This window comes from Scardinius erythrophthalmus (genome assembly GCF_964197995.2).
Source record: "Scardinius erythrophthalmus genome assembly, chromosome: 24".
Classification (NCBI taxonomy): domain Eukaryota; kingdom Metazoa; phylum Chordata; class Actinopteri; order Cypriniformes; family Leuciscidae; genus Scardinius; species Scardinius erythrophthalmus.
Genome location: NC_138244.1, coordinates 32,610,480 through 32,629,314, shown reverse-complemented (window position 1 = coordinate 32,629,314; position 18,835 = coordinate 32,610,480). Strand labels below are relative to the sequence as shown.

The 18,835-nt window shown below is 45.2% G+C and overlaps 1 protein-coding gene across 2 annotated transcripts in view; it reads right to left on the bottom strand.

The window, feature by feature from the left end:
• ano1b (anoctamin 1, calcium activated chloride channel b) overlaps positions 1–14,394 on the bottom strand; it is a 37,295-nt gene extending 22,901 nt beyond the window's left edge. For both annotated transcript variants that reach the window (XM_081356042.1, XM_081356043.1), the window contains exons 1-4: positions 14,172–14,394; positions 11,334–11,657; positions 1,655–1,753; positions 1,423–1,574 (exon numbers count right to left, since the gene is read on the bottom strand). In XM_081356042.1, the coding sequence (XP_081212168.1) occupies positions 1,423–1,574; positions 1,655–1,753; positions 11,334–11,657; positions 14,172–14,270 (674 nt within the window). In that variant the 5' untranslated portion in view covers positions 14,271–14,394. The remainder of the gene's footprint in view (positions 1–1,422; positions 1,575–1,654; positions 1,754–11,333; positions 11,658–14,171) is intronic.
• Between the last annotated feature and the right edge of the window lie 4,441 nt (positions 14,395–18,835).

Below are 18,835 nucleotides of genomic sequence, written 5' to 3'. Positions count from 1 at the left end.
TCTTGCTCGTCAGCCAGATCCATGGGAGAGCCCCACGATGGCAATGTGGGTGTGGTCTGGAAGTAGCTAAGGCGAGCACGCAGCATTTTGACTGTAAACAACTCGCAATGCTCACACTCGTCCTGCTCCAACACAAGAGCCACATGCTCTTCTCCCAAACAGACAAAACAGTAAGTGTGTGTATCCAGTTCTGACATGGGACGAGAACATGGAGGGACACAGTGCTTAATCTGTTGACTCATTTCTCTTTCTCTTTTTTTACTTTTTCTAAACTCTTTTTAGATCGTTAAGAGATGAGAAAGAGAAAATCTGCACACTGTCAGCTTAGACTAAATAACTAAATAACAAAGATCTATAGTAGATAGAGAGGAGATAAATATACTATATTCACAGCGACGTTCCCAATGCGCTAAGCAGCGCAGCATCGATTGTAGCTTTTAAAAGGGAACTGTTGTTCGTTTGGTTTAGTTTTAGTTTTTCATTTATGTTGAAATCTCTATAATCTCTATAATCCCTCGAAAATCCCGCTTTAATTTTCAGTTTTCCTTTACAAAAATGACCTTGCTTCACATGAGAGCGAGGGCATTTAGGCAATAATGCTTTATTGTAAGGTTAGTTTAGCTGGCTCTGAAGTTGTCCGTGCAATGCAGTTTGCCAATAATATATTAATTTTATTACCTTAGGAGTCAACTTGATTGTTCCTGTGATTTTTATGTTCACTAGCGCTGGACTCAGGGTTAGCGTTACGGTTTGGTTTAGGGTTAGTTGCATGTAATAATGCATCATTTATAGTTATTACTATGGTAACTGCATGTAACGTGTAACAAGGACGCTGTAAAATTAAGTGTTATCACACATTTTTATCGGTCAAAACCTTTAAACAGAAATTCGCTGCAACAGAAATTGTATTGTTTCCCGCTCTTTGTCAGTTGTCATGGTTATTCATTTGATTTCATCATTATATTCAGGTGTGTGTGTCTCGTTATCTCCCCTATTGAAGTTCAGTTCAGTTTAGTTCAGTGTTTGTCGGGTCTCGTCTCAGTGTGGATGTACCTTGTTGAAATTAAAGCCTGTCTACCTTCATCATCATCATCATCTTCTTCGTGTTATTCGTGAGTCTCTTCCACAACCCGTGACAGAAGACTGAAACCTTCTAGTGTTCGTGTTCATGCACACTATCAAGTGGAGTAAACTTTGAAAGGCTGCGTGTTTGTCTGTACACACACTTGTGTTTGCATCAAACCTGAAGGGTAGTTTGGTCTAAACAGAGCAGAATTTCTTCCTTTTTTTACATTCTTGTCACATTGAAAACTACTCTCAGTGAAAATATGCCTGTGAAAGGAGTCGCACTGACCATCTATAACAGCACGTATAACAGACATTAAGAAGTGTTTGTGCTTGAGAATGGAGGCGGACACTAACAGATGCTGCTTTTCTCTGGAGAACGGGTACGAGAGGTGCTTCACTTTCTGCTTCTGGTTCTCTTCTAGGTTGGGATGAAGAGGATCTGTGAGTTTGCTGATGAACGCATTGATCTTTTCCATTACGCCACTGCTGTGTTTGACTTCATACACCTACAGTAGGAGCACAGCGTCATCACAGTCGTCACTCGTCACATCTCTGCTTTACACTGGGCATGCTTGACAAACCTTACTTTTTTAGTAGGCATCTTCAGTTTCATGAACTCAGCCTCGCGACAGAGCACGTTCCATGGAGCATGAATCTTCACAAAGCCCACTCCAGGTGTCTTGGTCTGGAAACACACAGCAGATTTCATGATGCTGCCAAGCAGGTGTAATCTCAGGAGACAGACACAGTGTGTGTACTTCACTGTCAAAGCCTGAAACGAACACAGGCTCGTCCCTGCAAACACACACACTGAATCTGAAACTCACTTGAACAAGCACTGGCCCGTCCCTGCAAACACACACACTGAATCTGAAACTCACTGGAACAAGCACTGGCCCGTCCCTGCAAACACACACACTGAATCTGAAACTCACTTGAACAAGCACTGGCCCGTCCCTGCAAACACACACACTGAATCTGAAACTCACTGGAACAAGCACTGGCTCGTCCCTGCAAACACACACACTGAATCTGAAACTCACTGGAACAAGCACTGGCTCGTCCCTGCAAACACACACACTGAATCTGAAACTCACTGGAACAAGCACTGGCTCGTCCCTGCAAACACACACACTAAATCTGAAACTCACTGGAACAAGCACTGGCTCGTCCCTGCAAACACACACACTAAATCTGAAACTCACTGGAACAAGCACTGGCTCATCCCTGCAAACACACACACTGAATCTGAAACTCACTGGAACAAGCACTGGCTCGTCCCTGCAAACACACACACTGAATCTGAAACTCACTGGAACAAGCACTGGCCCGTCCCTGCAAACACACACACTGAATCTGAAACTCACTGGAACAAGCACTGGCCCGTCCCTGCAAACACACACACTAAATCTGAAACTCACTGGAACAAGCACTGGCTCGTCCCTGCAAACACACACACTGAATCTGAAACTCACTGGAACAAGCACTGGCCCGTCCCTGCAAACACACACACTGAATCTGAAACTCACTGGAACAAGCACTGGCCCGTCCCTGCAAACACACACACTGAATCTGAAACTCACTGGAACAAGCACTGGCCCGTCCCTGCAAACACACACACTAAATCTGAAACTCACTGGAACAAGCACTGGCTCGTCCCTGCAAACACACACACTGAATCTGAAACTCACTGGAACAAGCACTGGCCCGTCCCTGCAAACACACACACTGAATCTGAAACTCACTGGAACAAGCACTGGCCCGTCCCTGCAAACACACACACTGAATCTGAAACTCACTGGAACAAGCACTGGCCCGTCCCTGCAAACACACACACTGAATCTGAAACTCACTGGAACAAGCACTGGCTCGTCCCTGCAAACACACACACTGAATCTGAAACTCACTGGAACAAGCACTGGCTCGTCCCTGCAAACACACACACTGAATCTGAAACTCACTGGAACAAGCACTGGCTCGTCCCTGCAAACACACACACTGAATCTGAAACTCACTGGAACAAGCACTGGCCCGTCCCTGCAAACACACACACACTGAATCTGAAACTCACTGGAACAAGCACTTGCCCGTCCCTGCAAACACACACACTGAATCTGAAACTCACTGGAACAAGCACTGGCCCGTCCCTGCAAACACACACACACTGAATCTGAAACTCACTGGAACAAGCACTGGCCCGTCCCTGCAAACACACACACTGAATCTGAAACTCACTGGAACAAGCACTGGCCCGTCCCTGCAAACACACACACTGAATCTGAAACTCACTGGAACAAGCACTGGCTCATCCCTGCAAACACACACACTGAATCTGAAACTCACTGGAACAAGCACTGGCTCGTCCCTGCAAACACACACACTGAATCTGAAACTCACTGGAACAAGCACTGGCCCGTCCCTGCAAACACACACACTGAATCTGAAACTCACTGGAACAAGCACTGGCTCATCCCTGCAAACACACACACTGAATCTGAAACTCACTGGAACAAGCACTGGCCCGTCCCTGCAAACAAACACACTGAATCTGAAACTCACTGGAACAAGCACTGGCTCGTCCCTGCAAACACACACACTGAATCTGAAACTCACTGGAACAAGCACTGGCCCGTCCCTGCAAACAAACACACTGAATCTGAAACTCACTGGAACAAGCACTGGCTCGTCCCTGCAAACAAACACACTGAATCTGAAACTCACTGGAACAAGCACTGGCTCGTCCCTGCAAACACACACACTGAATCTGAAACTCACTGGAACAAGCACTGGCTCATCCCTGCAAACACACACACTGAATCTGAAACTCACTGAAATAAGCACTGGCCCATCCCTGCAAACACACACACACTGAATCTGAAACTCACTGGAACAAGCACTTGCCCGTCCCTGCAAACACACACACTGAATCTGAAACTCACTGGAACAAGCACTGGCTCATCCCTGCAAACACACACACTGAATCTGAAACTCACTGGAACAAGCACTGGCTCATCCCTGCAAACACACACACTGAATCTGAAACTCACTGGAACAAGCACTGGCCCGTCCCTGCAAACACACACACTGAAACATGACTTTATTTCCTGGAGGACTGATATAAATCCCATCAGACTGGAGCTTGACATGTTTGAATGCAGCATATCTCAGACCAGTGTTTTCTGCAGCACTACACAGCAAAAGATGAACTGAGGATAAAGGAGATAAAAGACAGCGAAATAGCCACAAAATAACACTCAAATATAAACATACCGCACCACTAATGTTGTTGCTTCATTATAATGATCGCACACAACTGTACTGAATTAAAAAGGGTAGATTATCTTAATCTTAAGTATATATATATATATATATATAGAGAGAGAGAGAGAGAGAGAGAGAGAAAGAGAAACTGTACTTGCAGATTATATAATATTAATGAAATAAAACGTCCACTTAAATATAAAACTGTTTCTTACCACAAATCATTTAAAAATTCCACTTTCTCTATCAAATAATGTCAACTTAAACATTGTACTCTGTAATTACAAACATATTCATATACATGACATACAAGTTTTAACAGAAATTACAGTATATTTTAGTTTATCATAAATGCTTTTCAGTACATTCAGCAGTTACACTTTAACCCATATTTCAAAGACAATAGAAGTAATTATGAAATTACATATAAACGTTCTAAAGTCCTACTTAGGTGGATGAAAAAAGTTGAAAAACCTATTAAGTTCAGGTTATAATATAAATTTAAACTATAATACATTTTTATTTAAGTGCAATTAACATGCCAGACTTCAGTGTGTTATTTTAAAGTTCTTGTCATGGTTCTGTCTCTTCAGTGACAGTGCTGTCGTCATGTGTTTGTGTGAGTGTGCGGTTTGCATCTGGCTCGGGCCGTGCGCTCTTCTGTCCATTTGATATGTTGTGTGCAAAGCTTGTGTCCCCTTTCGAGGGAACTCACACAGCGTCAATGATGACACTTTGGTGAACGTCCCCCAGCGCAGCGCCTCTGAAGCATGAAGGAAACTAAGCCAATCGTGACTGGTGTTGCGTCATGGCGTAACGTGTGACGGCATACATGGAAGCTACAAAGGAACGCCGGCACACAACAGCGTTAGCTTTCAGCAAGCGCTCTCTGTCGTGTGTGTCATATTTGTTATATCACGGGTGGGGACACACACCAATTGTGTGTGCATTGTTCGATTGTCTTCAATGATGATGGTCAGGCTCGCGATCCTCGTGGTGCAGGTCCCATCCCATCGAGTTGTGTAAATCGTCCGACACTGCGTCATCCCTAAAGACCCCGGTGCTGCCCACCAAACCCTGCCGCGATACATCCTCTTTTGTGGGCAGGGCTTATATGGCTGCGGGTCGGGCTGGTGCCAGTCTGCACACTACGGCAGTACTACAGGCTTACCAGGCCGACCTTCTAAAAGATATTGATGATGGCGAGGGACCAACTCCGGAGGATACTGCAGAAATGAGGAAGGCTGCAGACTTCTCTCCGTGTCACCAAGGAAATGGCCCTGCGCTATCAGCCAGTTTATGGTGGCGAGAGACACGTGGTTAAATCTATCAGATTTATATTTAGATGCATTTCAGCCCACCGACATTCATCGGGGTGGTTTGGATTGCACTCGACCCAGTGCAGGGTCGGGTATTGGAACAGGAAGTAAACTCCCTGCTGGTAAAGGAGGCCATAGAGCGTGTTCCTCCGCCAGACAGGGAGTCCTGGTTCTACAGCCGCTACTTCAAAGTTCCCAAGAAGGATGGGGGGTTGTGTCCAATTATAGATCTCAGGCAATTGATTGGTCTCTGAGGAGGTTCAGGTTCAAAATGCTCACTAGTCCCATCGTCGTGAACCAAATTCAATCCGAGTATTGTTTTGTGAATGACTTAATGACGCATACTTCCACATATCCATCCTTCCATCTCACAGGAAGTTCCTGAGGTTCGCTTTCGGGCGCCTAGCTCTTCCGTTTGGCCTAGTTCTCTCCCTTCGCACATTTACCAGATGTATGAATGAAGCTCTAGCTCAGCTGAGGCTTCATGGTGTCAGGGTGCTAAATTATATTGACGACTGGCTTATTATGGTAAGCCGTCTCGACAGATGCATCCCTCACAGGGGCGCAGTCATGGACGGCCACTTTATGAGAGGTCTATGGCAGGAACATAATTCCTCCTGGCACATAAATTGCCTGGAATTGCTGGCGGTCTTCCGAGCTCTGAGGAGCTTTCTGTAAGACCTCAAAGGTCACCACATCCTTGTAAGGTCAGACAACATGTCAGTGGTGGCCTATATTGCAGATTATATATTGCCCTCTATGCAGATTGGCGCATCAGATCCTTCTGTGGTCCCAGGGGAGACCGTTGTCTCTCAGAGCAACATACATCCCAGGGGACCAGAATCAGGGAGCAGACATCCTGTCGAGGCAGGGGCTGAGGCCAGAGGAATGGAGACTTCACTCCGAGGTGGTGAAGTCAATATGCGAGAGGTTCGGCCCAGTGGACGTGGATCTGTTCGCGTCTCGAGAGAGCGTCACACTGTCCACTGTGGTTCTCCCTCACACATCCAGCACCACTGGGGTTGGATGCCATGGTGCAGACGTGGCTGATTCCCATCAGGAGGGACCTGCTGACGCAGGCAGAGGGATCAATATTTCACCCTTGGCCAGAGTTATGGAAACTGTGGGTCTGACCCCTGAAGGGGCACAGTACTGAGAGGCTGGCCTGTCAGCAAGAGTAGTCGAGACCAGATTCAGCTCTAGAGCTCCTTCCACAAGGAAACGGTACAGCCTAAAATGGAATGTTTTCACCGTTTGGTGTAGAGAGCGTGAGGTGGACCCAGTTAACTGCCCGGTGGCTTCAGTGCAGGAGTTCCTCCAAGATCGCTTCTCGGCTCGTCTTACCCCGTCTACACTCAAGGTGTCCTGCGGCTCGTACCAGAGTTCCCACATGGGACATGGCTGTGGTTCTCGAAGGGCTGGTCGAGGCCCCCTTCGAACCTCTGGAGTCGGCTGAGGCCAAGAACCTTTCCCTTAAAGGTTGCTTTTTTATTAGCGATTACTTCTCTGAGGAGAGTAGGAGATCTTCAGGCCCTCTCTATATCACCTGAGTGCCTTGAGTTTGCTCCAGGAGATAATAAGGCTATCTTGCATCCCAGGCCGGGCTATGTGCCTAAAGTGCCATCTAATGTGGCACGGCCTACGGTTCAGCAGGCTTTTCATCCTCCACCTCACGTGACGGCGGATGAAGAAAGACTTAATTTGCTCTGCTCTGTCAGAGCTCTCAAGATTTATGTCCGGAAGTCTTCTTCATGGCGGAAGTCAGACCAGTTGCTGGTGTATTTCGAGTCGCCCAGGAAGGGGCTTCCTGCAGACCATCAGCAACTGGATCATTCAGGCTACCTCTATGGCCTATCAGTTTGCCTTCACCTTTGGCCGTGAGGGCTCATTCAACCAGAGACATGGCATCCTCTAGAGCCCTCCTTTCAGATTTTTATAGTCTGGACATCCCGTCTACACCAGGCTCTCTAGTGCTCTCCTAAGTGTGCCTGTGCTCAGCTTCATACTGGGACCGGCAGGGCTCGTTGTGGCATAGTGGGTACCCGTTCCCCAAAGTGTCGTCATCGTCATTTTCCCTGTTGTCTTTTGTTTTGCCTTGCCATGGGCCATTTGTTTCCCAGCTCTTCTGGCTGATGTCTGGGTTCGGTTATGCCAGGATTTTTGTATTGCCTTTTAATTTGTGTTAATAAAGATCTTTTTGAGCTTCCCTGGCTGTTCTGCTCTTTCTGTCTGCAAATCCTAACAGTATTTTTTTTTTCTATAATAAATACTCTTTTAAAAAGTATGCTAAAGTGCACTTCTTTCTCACAAGGTTAGTATCCGATTCACTTATTGAATGGCAAGTCACATCTGACAAAAAACAAGAACTGTTTCATGAACCTTAAATGTGTATTATGACTGACTGGCTATTCACAATGACACAAAGTATAACAAACGCAGGGTTTTGTAAAACAAAAACAAAATAAACGTTACATTTTTAAAACATTTAAATATGCTATCAACATATTTCATATTTATAGAATGTTTAACGCAGTGTCTGTTTACAGTGTCTGCAGATCGCCCACCAGTGTCTGATTCAGTGCCGGCCCTAGACTTCTGGGGGCCCTAAGCAAAACCCTCCCAGTCAATGCGTTCATAAAAACCCCCAAATGCCCCCTAACCCCCTCATCTGTTCATTCAGAGCAGTTTCACTGTCAACAAACAGCAGTGAGTTGAAACAGTCAGTAGTTCCATAAAACATTTTTTTTACGAACAATAGGACAAATACAATTACAAAAAAAGAATCAAATGAAATAAACAGTTTAGCGCACTATACAGAATTACGTAATTAAATGTAATAAAACTCGGTAAAGTCTTCACCATATAAATTAAATATACATTGATTCTTATTAAAGTATTGCATTATTTTCAGTTGGAAAAAAATGCATAATAATGATTGCATTAATATTAATTAGTACCATAAAATATTTTTAATATAAGAAAAAATGTCATTGCTAAAAAATATACATTTCAGGGGTTCAGTCACTTTTGACCGTTGAGAACACAAGTGTGAGTCCCAAATAAAGAGCACCGGAGGGTTAAAGCAACAGTGAGAAGACGAGTGTTGGAATCAGGAAACGAGGCGCGCCAGATTGGGTTTCTCACACACACACACACGCGTCACACACAGTATGTGGAGCATGTGCACTACTATGAGCCCTACATAGACTGCAGCACAGCGGATCCCATGTCAGAGTCTCACAGCCAAGACCAAAAAAACAAACAGCTGCTATCATCATTACTTCAGCCAATTATCAAATCCATGAAACTCTGCGAGGCATTTAATAGCAAAGCACATGAGCCAGACTATACATGGTTTCACATGCATTCATACGCTCTCATAAACGTGTGCTGGTTCACCGAGAAGAGCAGGTGCACACAGGTCAATCCCATTCATTCTGAAGAACACATTACCAGTGATGGAGTGGTCACTTTACAGAAGTAAGATTCATTATTGCTAATAAGGCCGCACAGCAATTTAAAAACGATCTGTTGTTTTATTTGGAGATATAAACAATTTCACAGCAGACGCACATTTGTATGATTAGAGGCTTTGGAGCCGAATGAATGTTATTTGGGATCATGTGTTACAGTATCACTGTGGAAGCTCTGCCAAAACTGATATCAGGTGACAAAAGGTAAAAAAGATACTAATAAATCAAACAAAACCTCATATTATTCATTGTATAGCTGTTTCTAAAATATTATTAATTTTAAATTTTAAATTAAAATATTTAAGAGTTGTGATGGATTTTAATTAATCAACTTTAATCAACTAGCAGTTGTTTTTCTTGCAGGAACAACATTCATGATTTAATGATTTAAAATGATTCCAAACTCTTTGGGGAAAACTTGTGACTTTGAGTGTGTGTGTGTGTGTGTGTGTGTGTGTGTGTGTGTGTGTGTGTGTGTGTGTGTGTGTGTATAAATAATAATTAAGGGATTTGAAACTAGACAGATTACTAGTTCTGAAACCTTGTGATAAGCAATCACAAAATCAGAGTTAGCTTGTGCCAGAGGGAAAGGTTGGGGCTTTTGAACCAATTGAACCAGTCGTATTGAAGGTGACATGTTAGTCTTATTTGTTTTCTCGATTCTATAAAAACTGTTTTACGGTGGACATTTAAAGGACATTTGCTTGAGTCTGTTTGTCGATTTATTCCTGCGCAGGAAGCTAGTTTAGGAAGCTAGTTTAGGAAGCTAGTTTAGGAAGGAAGCTAGTTTAGGAAGCTAGTTTAGGGAGGAAGCTAGTTTAGGAAGCTAGTTTAGGAAGGAAGCTAGTTTAGGAAGCAAGCTAGTTTAGGGAGGAAGCTAGTTTAGGAAGGAAGCTAGTTTAGGGAGGAAGCTAGTTTAGGAAGCTAGTTTAGGAAGGAAGCTAGTTTAGGGAAGCAAGCTAGTTAGAGTAAGACTCGGCCAGTTGTCGCCTGAAGACGCAAGAGCTAGAGTATAAAGGTATTGGGTGTCGATTTGGAGACGCCTCAGATAGTTAGGGTTAGGGAGAAATCTACCACAGAGTCTTCTTGAGCCAAATTAAGCTTTAATGCTCTGTCAGTAATTATATTATACAATGACCGAACTTTCTTTTTTTTTCTTCTTTTTTTACGGAAATAGTTTATGTTAAAAGAACTTACTGTAAATGTGAACTAATGTAATGTAATGTTTCTGGACACTTGTAATTAAATGAAAATGTATTATAGTTTACATGTGTGTCAAATACAGTTAGCTGAGCTTTAGAGTGATTAGTATTGCGCTGACACGCATTTATGATCAAGTAAAATATACTGTAATGTCACATATATATTAAACGTCTGTCATGTTTTTCAATGTATTTGTAATTACATATTTTTAATGAAGGTGCAATTTAAATACATAAAAATATATTTTAATATTAAATGTAATATTGAATAACACGCTACAGTTAAAATTATAATCTGTAGATGTGCTTTAGTATGTTAGTCAACACTTCAAAATAAGTGTGCTTCTGTAAGATTATTAAAACATAATAGTTTAAAATATACTTTACAATAAAGCGTTACTATAAAGAGGAGTTTTTAAACGTTAAACTTTAGGTGTGGAAAGGAACAGTCATGAAAGTGTTTTCTCTTTACGTAAACTTAAGTGGCCGTTTAATCCATTATATTATCAGCAAGTACATGTTCAATAAGACGTCATTTCCTCACTGGAAGGATATTCAGAAATAAGAATGACTTTAAGGCCACAAATCAAATGTTCTTCTACACAGTAGCTGGTGTTACTATATACTGTAGTTCTGTTCCTATATTTTGATTGGTTAAGCAATAAGTAAAGGTTTCCCTGCTCGTGTGTGTAGTTCGGAGGCCTCCAGACCCGTGTGTGTGTTCCAGTACACACACACACACACACAGCGACTGATATTCACTGCAGTAACGGTATGCCAGCATGGCTGGACTGCTTTACTGACCAATCAGCATTCAGGACCGCCTGACCACAGCAAACCCCCCGAACGAGCAGCTGCAAGTGTGTCAGTCTCGGCTCTCGCCGTCAGTGCTGTGTGACACGACAATGTGTGTTTTGTGCTGAAGTGAAACAGCTGAGCTCAGCCGAAAGACAAAGCAAACGTGCGGCGGACAAAAGCCCTGTGCAGCGGGCCTGGACAAACACACGTACCTCCTCGTCTCGCTCCAGCTCCAGGCCCATCTCCAGCAGCCCGCTCTCGAACTCGTCCCGGCGCTGGGCCTTGTCCTGGTCGTGGTGCTCCTGGTGGTCGGGCGAGCCCCGCTCGGCGTCGGCCGGGGGAGGAGGAGGAGGAGGAGGGGGACGGCCCCGTCTCAGGGTGCGTGTGAAGGCGTTGTCTCGGAGCCGGGAACCCCCGGCCCGGCTGCTCTTCTTGATGTGGTAGGTGAGGATATAGTCCACCCGTCTCCGGCCGTCCTGGAAGAACAGACCCTGCCGGCATTGAGTGTTCTCCTCAGGAGTGAGAGACTTCAGGAGCTGAGAGGAGAGAGGAGGCCAGAACATGAGTGTGTGTGTGTGTGTGTGTGTGTGTGACTGCAGTGGCCAGTCAAAGGTCAAGATCGCAGCATCTGACCCAACACAGCAGCTCTAAGTGTTCGTACACCTCATTGTCCTGAGCTCAGATCAGCATATGATGAAGCTTTGGACACACTTCGTCATGATCTCAAGGCTTCTGCGGAAACGCTTGGAAGAAGTTCACGGACAAATACAAATTGTGGCTTATTATCATATTCTTTAGCAAACTAAAGGCACCGTTGCAGTGGATGCTGAATGAAGAGAAAGAGTGAATGTTGAGAGTCAGCAGAAAGCGTTCACGTGTTTTTGTTCATTAGTCGTCTGAAAAAATCATTTTCACGGTGTTTGTCAAATAATGCACGTATGAGAATGATGTCGAGCGTTTAACAATAAAACACTTTCTCGTTTAATTCAGTGTTACTTGAAATTTCTTTGTGAAAACTGTTTCAAAGACTTTTTTTTTTCTGTGTATTTACTGTTATTCTAAACTGTGAAAAGAGAGTTTCTGTCGTATCGGACAGGATCTTTACCATTAAAACAAACTGAAGGACATTGACAGATGTGTAAATCAGTGTGATGTAAATGTGTTTAACGCTGCAGAAGACATTTTCAGAGCTGATCTAAAGTGTGTTAGTGTTATTTAATCTCTCTAGTGTGTACGAGATTAGTGTGTATTTACAAACATAAGCATTGTTGAGAAGCCTGTAAAATGTTAGGATATAAACACCACTTATATGAGCAACTAAACCAAATGTTGTTTTCTCAGGTTAATCAAAGGCAACAGGGACACAATATAAATGACGAAAATTCATTTTTATAGTTGAAAATGTACACAATAACAAAGAATACAAAATCATTAAATGCCTTCATAAGACACTCAGCACTACCAGTGGAATGACTGGAATTTTCTATGTGAAAATATTTTGTATTTGTTTATTTTTGTGGAAACTATGAAACACAACCATTCAAAAGTTTGGAGTATATATATATATATAAACCATTTTATTCAACAATAACAAGTGACAACAAAGTGACAGTAAAGACATTTATATTGTTACCAAAAGATTTCTATTTCAAATAAATGCTGTTCTTTTGAATCCTGTAAATATATATCACGGTTTATACAAAAATATGAAGCAGCAAAAACTATTTTCAACATTGATCATTATTAATAATTAAGCACCAATAACAACTGATCACTGAGCAGCAAACATGTGAAAATACAGCTATCTGAAACACTATTACTGTTTTTACTGTATTATTTTGACCAAATAAATCGAGCAGAAGAAACGTCTTACAGAAGCATTTTAACAACAGAATTGTTCCAATCTTTAGACTAATACATTCCTGGCAAAAAAATAAGGTCCAACTCTATTTAGGCCTTTTCTGATCTGCCAAATAAATATATTCTCAATTATGAAAATAATTTCACATGAATATATATTTTACAGAAACACACAACATAAAAACAGTGACTCTGTGCTAAATGACTGCCTCTCTCTCTCTCCTCCTCCTCCTTCTATCCAGAAGAATATGGTAGTCATCATGAGTAATATTGCACAATGCAATGATGATCTTTGAATATACCAACTGGTGTTAACCAGCAATGTGAGGTTCAACACAACTAGATCATCTTAACGTCAGATGGAGGAGCACAACGCTCTTATGTGCATATTCATTCATCTCTGAGTAGTTTAATATTACCCTTTGTGAAAGCCATAATTATGACCACTATAGATCCAGTGCTGTTTCATAACTTCTGAACATGAAATGTCCATGTTTGGCCACACTATTTGAGTGCTGGAGATCAAACTCCTGCAGATGTTGGTGAATGTGTTGATCTTAGTTCAGCTCCCGTAATGAAAGGATCTGAGTCATGTTTGACACGCAGCCGCTAATACACTGCTAAATCATGTTCGACACGAGTTACCTTGAACTTGAGACTGTCAACTACCGGCTCTTATTACATCTATGGGAACCACAATTAATAACTAATAATATGACAGATATAACATTGACAATGAAGTCCAGTAAGCCGGCTTCTGTTGCACTGTGACTAGTTCTGATGCGTTCCCTGTAAATGCGCTCAGCACAAACACACTATGCGACAGTAATCTTAGATAGAAAATATTTTTTGAAGTCCTAATTTATGAGGTCAGCTTTTTTTGTGGAGCGACAGCAACCGATCCAGCAACTGCTGACTGTGTTATGGGGTGTAGGATTTCCTCTGGCACCCCCCTTCATCTTATGGGGACATGCGCTCATATTTTAGGATCAAACGCATTAGACCATATAGATCTAGCACATGCTCATTTACTGTACTTATTGATCTATATGTACTTCATGTGCGTTTATCCAATTGTCAATTAAGCAATAATAGTCATTATTAACCGCAGATATTGCATATGCATTATAAATATGGGGTATAAAAGTCCTAAAACTTCCTGAATAATCATTAACACAAGCCACACGCACCTGAAATTTGCCATGGAAGAGCACGTCCCTTAAGAAGTGTGCTTGCTTGCAGGCAGTCTGAGGTTGAGAGACGCCACTTTCTTTCTCGGTTAAATCCATCTCCCAATCCCAGTAAGAACCTGTTCTCACACTCCCTTAATCTTCAACACCGTTCTCTGTCTGTCTGTTTCTTTCTGTCTTTCAGATTGAAGCAAGCCGCAGGTCACCAACTGATCCCTGTTGTTACTTGAGAGGAGTGAGAGGAGTGAGAGGAGCTAATATTAGATTCAACTATAAAGCCATACATCAAAGCCTCCAAGATGCCCTCACTCACACACATGGCTGCTGGTCAGAAGTCCGCTTAGTCTATGGAAACGGGACTTTCAGAATTATGTCAACATAGCTAGGTATGTTGTTTTTACCTTTGTAAAATCTCTGTAATACGGAAACTTGTTTCCGCCATGGATTAAAAAATAAAAAAGGTAATTGCGACTTTTTATCTCGCAATTCTGACTTTACATCTTCATGTCTTGTCTCGCCCACACTCCCTTCGCTGAGGTTTGTGCTATTAGCAGGGGCCCCGCTGAATTATTGTTATGTGATGAGCTGGATTACGCCATGTTGCAAGACCTACAGTCTCCACTGGTCCCATCCAGTTCCAAGTGTCCTTCATCGAGTTTGGTCCCGTCCAGCTCCAAGTCTCCTTCATCGAGTTTGGTCCCGTCCAGCTCCAAGTCTCCTTCATCATGGATGGTCCCGTCCAGCTCCAAGCCTTCTTCATCGTGGATGGTCCCATCCAGCTCCAAATGTCCTTCAGCGAGGATGGTCCCGTCCAGCTCCAAGTCTCCTTCATCGAGGATGGTCCCGTCCAGCTCCAAGTGTCCTTCATCATGGATGGTCCCGTCCAGCTCCAAGTCTCCTTCATCATGGATGGTCCCGTCCAGCTCCAAGTCTCCTTCATCATGGATGGTCCCGTCCAGTTCCAAATGTCCTTCATCATGGATGGTCCCATCCAGTTCCAAGTGTCCTTCATCAAGTTTGGTCCTGTCCAGCTCCAAATGTCCTTCATCATGGATGGTCCCGTCCAGTTCCAAATGTCCTTCATCATGGATGGTCCCGTCCAGCTCCAAGTCTCCTTCATCATGGATGGTCCCGTCCAGTTCCAAGTGTCCTTCATCATGGATGGTCCCATCCAGTTCCAAGTGTCCTTCATCGAGTTTGGTCCCGTCCAGCTCCAAATGTCCTTCATCATGGATGGTCCCGTCCAGTTCTAAGTGTCCTTCATCGAGGATGGTCCCGTCCAGCTCCAAATGTCCTTCATCATGGATGGTCCCGTCCAGCTCCAAGTCTCCTTCATCATGGATGGTCCCGTCCAGCAACAAATGTCCTTCATCATGGATGGTCCCGTCCAGCTCCAAATGTCCTTAATCATGGATGATCCCGTCCAGCTCCAAGTGTCCTTCATCGAGGTTGGTCCCGTCCAGCTCCAAGTGTCCTTCATCATGGATGGTCCCGTCCAGCTCCAAGTGTCCTTCATCGAGGATGGTCCTGTCCAGCTCCAAGTGTCCTTCATCATGGATGGTCCCGTCCAGCTCCAAGCCTTCTTCATCATGGATGGTCCCGTCCAGCTCCAAGTGTCCTTCATCGAGGTTGGTCCCGTCCAGCTCCAAATGTCCTTCATCGTGGATGGTCCCGTCCAGCTCCAAGTGTCCTTCATCGAGGTTGGTCCCGTCCAGCTCCAAGCCTTCTTCATCGAGGATGGTCCCGTCCAGCTCCAAGTGTCCTTCATCATGGATGGTCCTGTCCAGCTCCAAGTGTCCTTCATCGAGGTTGGTCCTGTCCAGCTCCAAGCCTTCTTCATCATGGATGGTCACGTCCAGCTCCAAGTCTCCTTCATCGTGGATGGTCCCGTCCAGCTCCAAATGTCCTTCATCGAGGATGGTCCCGTCCAGCTCCAAGTCTCCTTCATCGTGGATGGTCCTTTCCAGCTCCAAATGTCCTTCATCATGGTTGGTCCCGTCCAGTTCCAAGTCTCCTTCATCATGGATGGTCCCGTCCAGCTCCAAATGTCCTTCATCATGGATGGTCCCGTCCAGCTCCAAGTCTCCTTCATCATGGATGGTCCCGTCCAGCTCCAAGTGTCCTTCATCATGGTTGGTCCCGTCCAGCTCCAAATGTCCTTCATCGAGGATGGTCCCGTCCAGCTCCAAGTCTCCTTCATCATGGATGGTCCCGTCCAGCTCCAAGTCTCCTTCATCATGGATGGTCCTGTCCAGCTCCAAGTCTCCTTCATCATGGATGGTCCTGTCCAGCTCCAAATGTCCTTCATCATGGTTGGTCCCGTCCAGCTCCAAATGTCCTTCATCATGGTTGGTCCCGTCCAGTTCCAAGTCTCCTTCATCATGGATGGTCCCGTCCAGCTCCAAGTCTCCTTCATCATGGATGGTCCCGTCCAGCTCCAAGTGTCCTTCATCATGGATGGTCCCGTCCAGCTCCAAGTCTCCTTCATCATGGTTGGTCCCGTCCAGCTCCAAATGTCCTTCATCATGGTTGGTCCCGTCCAGCTCCAAATGTCCTTCATCATGGATGGTCCCGTCCAGCTCCAAGTCTCCTTCATCATGGATGGTCCCGTCCAGCTCCAAGTGTCCTTCATCATGGATGGTCCCGTCCAGTTCCAAGTCTCCTTCATCATGGATGGTCCTGTCCAGCTCCAAGTCTCCTTCATCATGGATGGTCCTGTCCAGCTCCAAGTCTCCTTCATCATGGATGGTCCCGTCCAGCTCCAAATGTCCTTCATCATGGATGGTCCCGTCCAGCTCCAAATGTCCTTCATCATGGATGGTCCCGTCCAGCTCCAAGTCTCCTTCATCATGGATGGTCCCGTCCAGTTCCAAGTCTCCTTCATCATGGATGGTCCTGTCCAGCTCCAAGTCTCCTTCATCATGGATGGTCCTGTCCAGTTCCAAGTCTCCTTCATCATGGATGGTCCCGTCCAGCTCCAAATGTCCTTCATCATGGATGGTCCCGTCCAGCTCCAAATGTCCTTCATCATGGATGGTCCCGTCCAGCTCCAAGTCTCCTTCATCATGGATGGTCCCGTCCAGTTCCAAGTCTCCTTCATCATGGATGGTCCCGTCCAGTTCCAAGTCTCCTTCATCATGGATGGTCCCGTCCAGCTCCAAGTCTCCTTCATCATGGATGGTCCCGTCCAGTTCCAAGTCTCCTTCATCATGGATGGTCCCGTCCAGCTCCAAGTCTCCTTCATCATGGTTGGTCCCGTCCAGCTCCAAATGTCCTTCATCATGGATGGTCCCGTCCAGCTCCAAATGTCCTTCATCATGGATGGTCCCGTCCAGCTCCAAGTCTCCTTCATCATGGATGGTCCCGTCCAGCTCCAAATGTCCTTCATCATGGATGGTCCCGTCCAGCTCCAAATGTCCTTCATCATGGATGGTCCCGTCCAGCTCCAAGTCTCCTTCATCATGGATGGTCCCGTCCAGTTCCAAGTCTCCTTCATCATGGATGGTCCCGTCCAGTTCCAAGTCTCCTTCATCATGGATGGTCCCGTCCAGCTCCAAGTCTCCTTCATCATGGATGGTCCCGTCCAGTTCCAAGTCTCCTTCATCATGGATGGTCCCGTCCAGCTCCAAGTCTCCTTCATCATGGTTGGTCCCGTCCAGCTCCAAATGTCCTTCATCATGGATGGTCCCGTCCAGCTCCAAATGTCCTTCATCATGGATGGTCCCGTCCAGCTCCAAGTCTCCTTCATCATGGATGGTCCCGTCCAGCTCCAAGTGTCCTTCATCATGGATGGTCCCGTCCAGTTCCAAGTCTCCTTCATCATGGATGGTCCTGTCCAGCTCCAAGTCTCCTTCATCATGGATGGTCCTGTCCAGCTCCAAGTCTCCTTCATCATGGATGGTCCCGTCCAGTTCCAAGTCTCCTTCATCATGGATGGTCCCGTCCAGTTCCAAGTCTCCTTCATCATGGATGGTCCCGTCCAGCTCCAAGTGTCCTTCATCATGGATGGTCCCGTCCATCTAAAAGCCTACTCCATCATGGATGGTCCTGTCCAGTTCCAAGTCTCCTTCATCATGGATGGTCCCGTCCAGCTCCAAATGTCCTTCATCATGGATGGTCCCGTCCAGCTCCAAGTCTCCTTCATCATGGATGGTCCCGTCCAGTTCCAAGTCTCCTTCATCATGGATGGTCCCGTCCAGCTCCAAGTGTCCTTCATCATGGATGGTCCCGTCCATCTAAAAGCCTACTCCATCATGGATGGTCCTGTCCAGCTCCAAATGTCCTTCATCGTGGATGGTCCCGTCAAGCTCCAAATGTCCTTCATCGTGAATGGTCCTGTTCAGCTCCAAGTCTCCTTCATCATGGATGGTCCCGTCCAGCTCCAAGTCTCCTTCATCGTGGATGGTCCCGTCCAGCTCCAAATGTCCTTCATCATGGATGGTCCCGTCCAGCTCCAAGTCTCCTTCATCATGGATGGTCCCGTTCAGCTCCAAATGTCCTTCATCGTGGATGGTCCCGTCCAGCTCCAAATGTCCTTCATCGAGTTTGGTCCCGTCCAGCTCCAAGTCTCCTTCATCATGGATGGTCCCGTCCAGCTCCAAGCCTTCTTCATCGTGGTTGGTCCCATCCAGCTCCAAATGTCCTTCAGCGAGGATGGTCCCGTC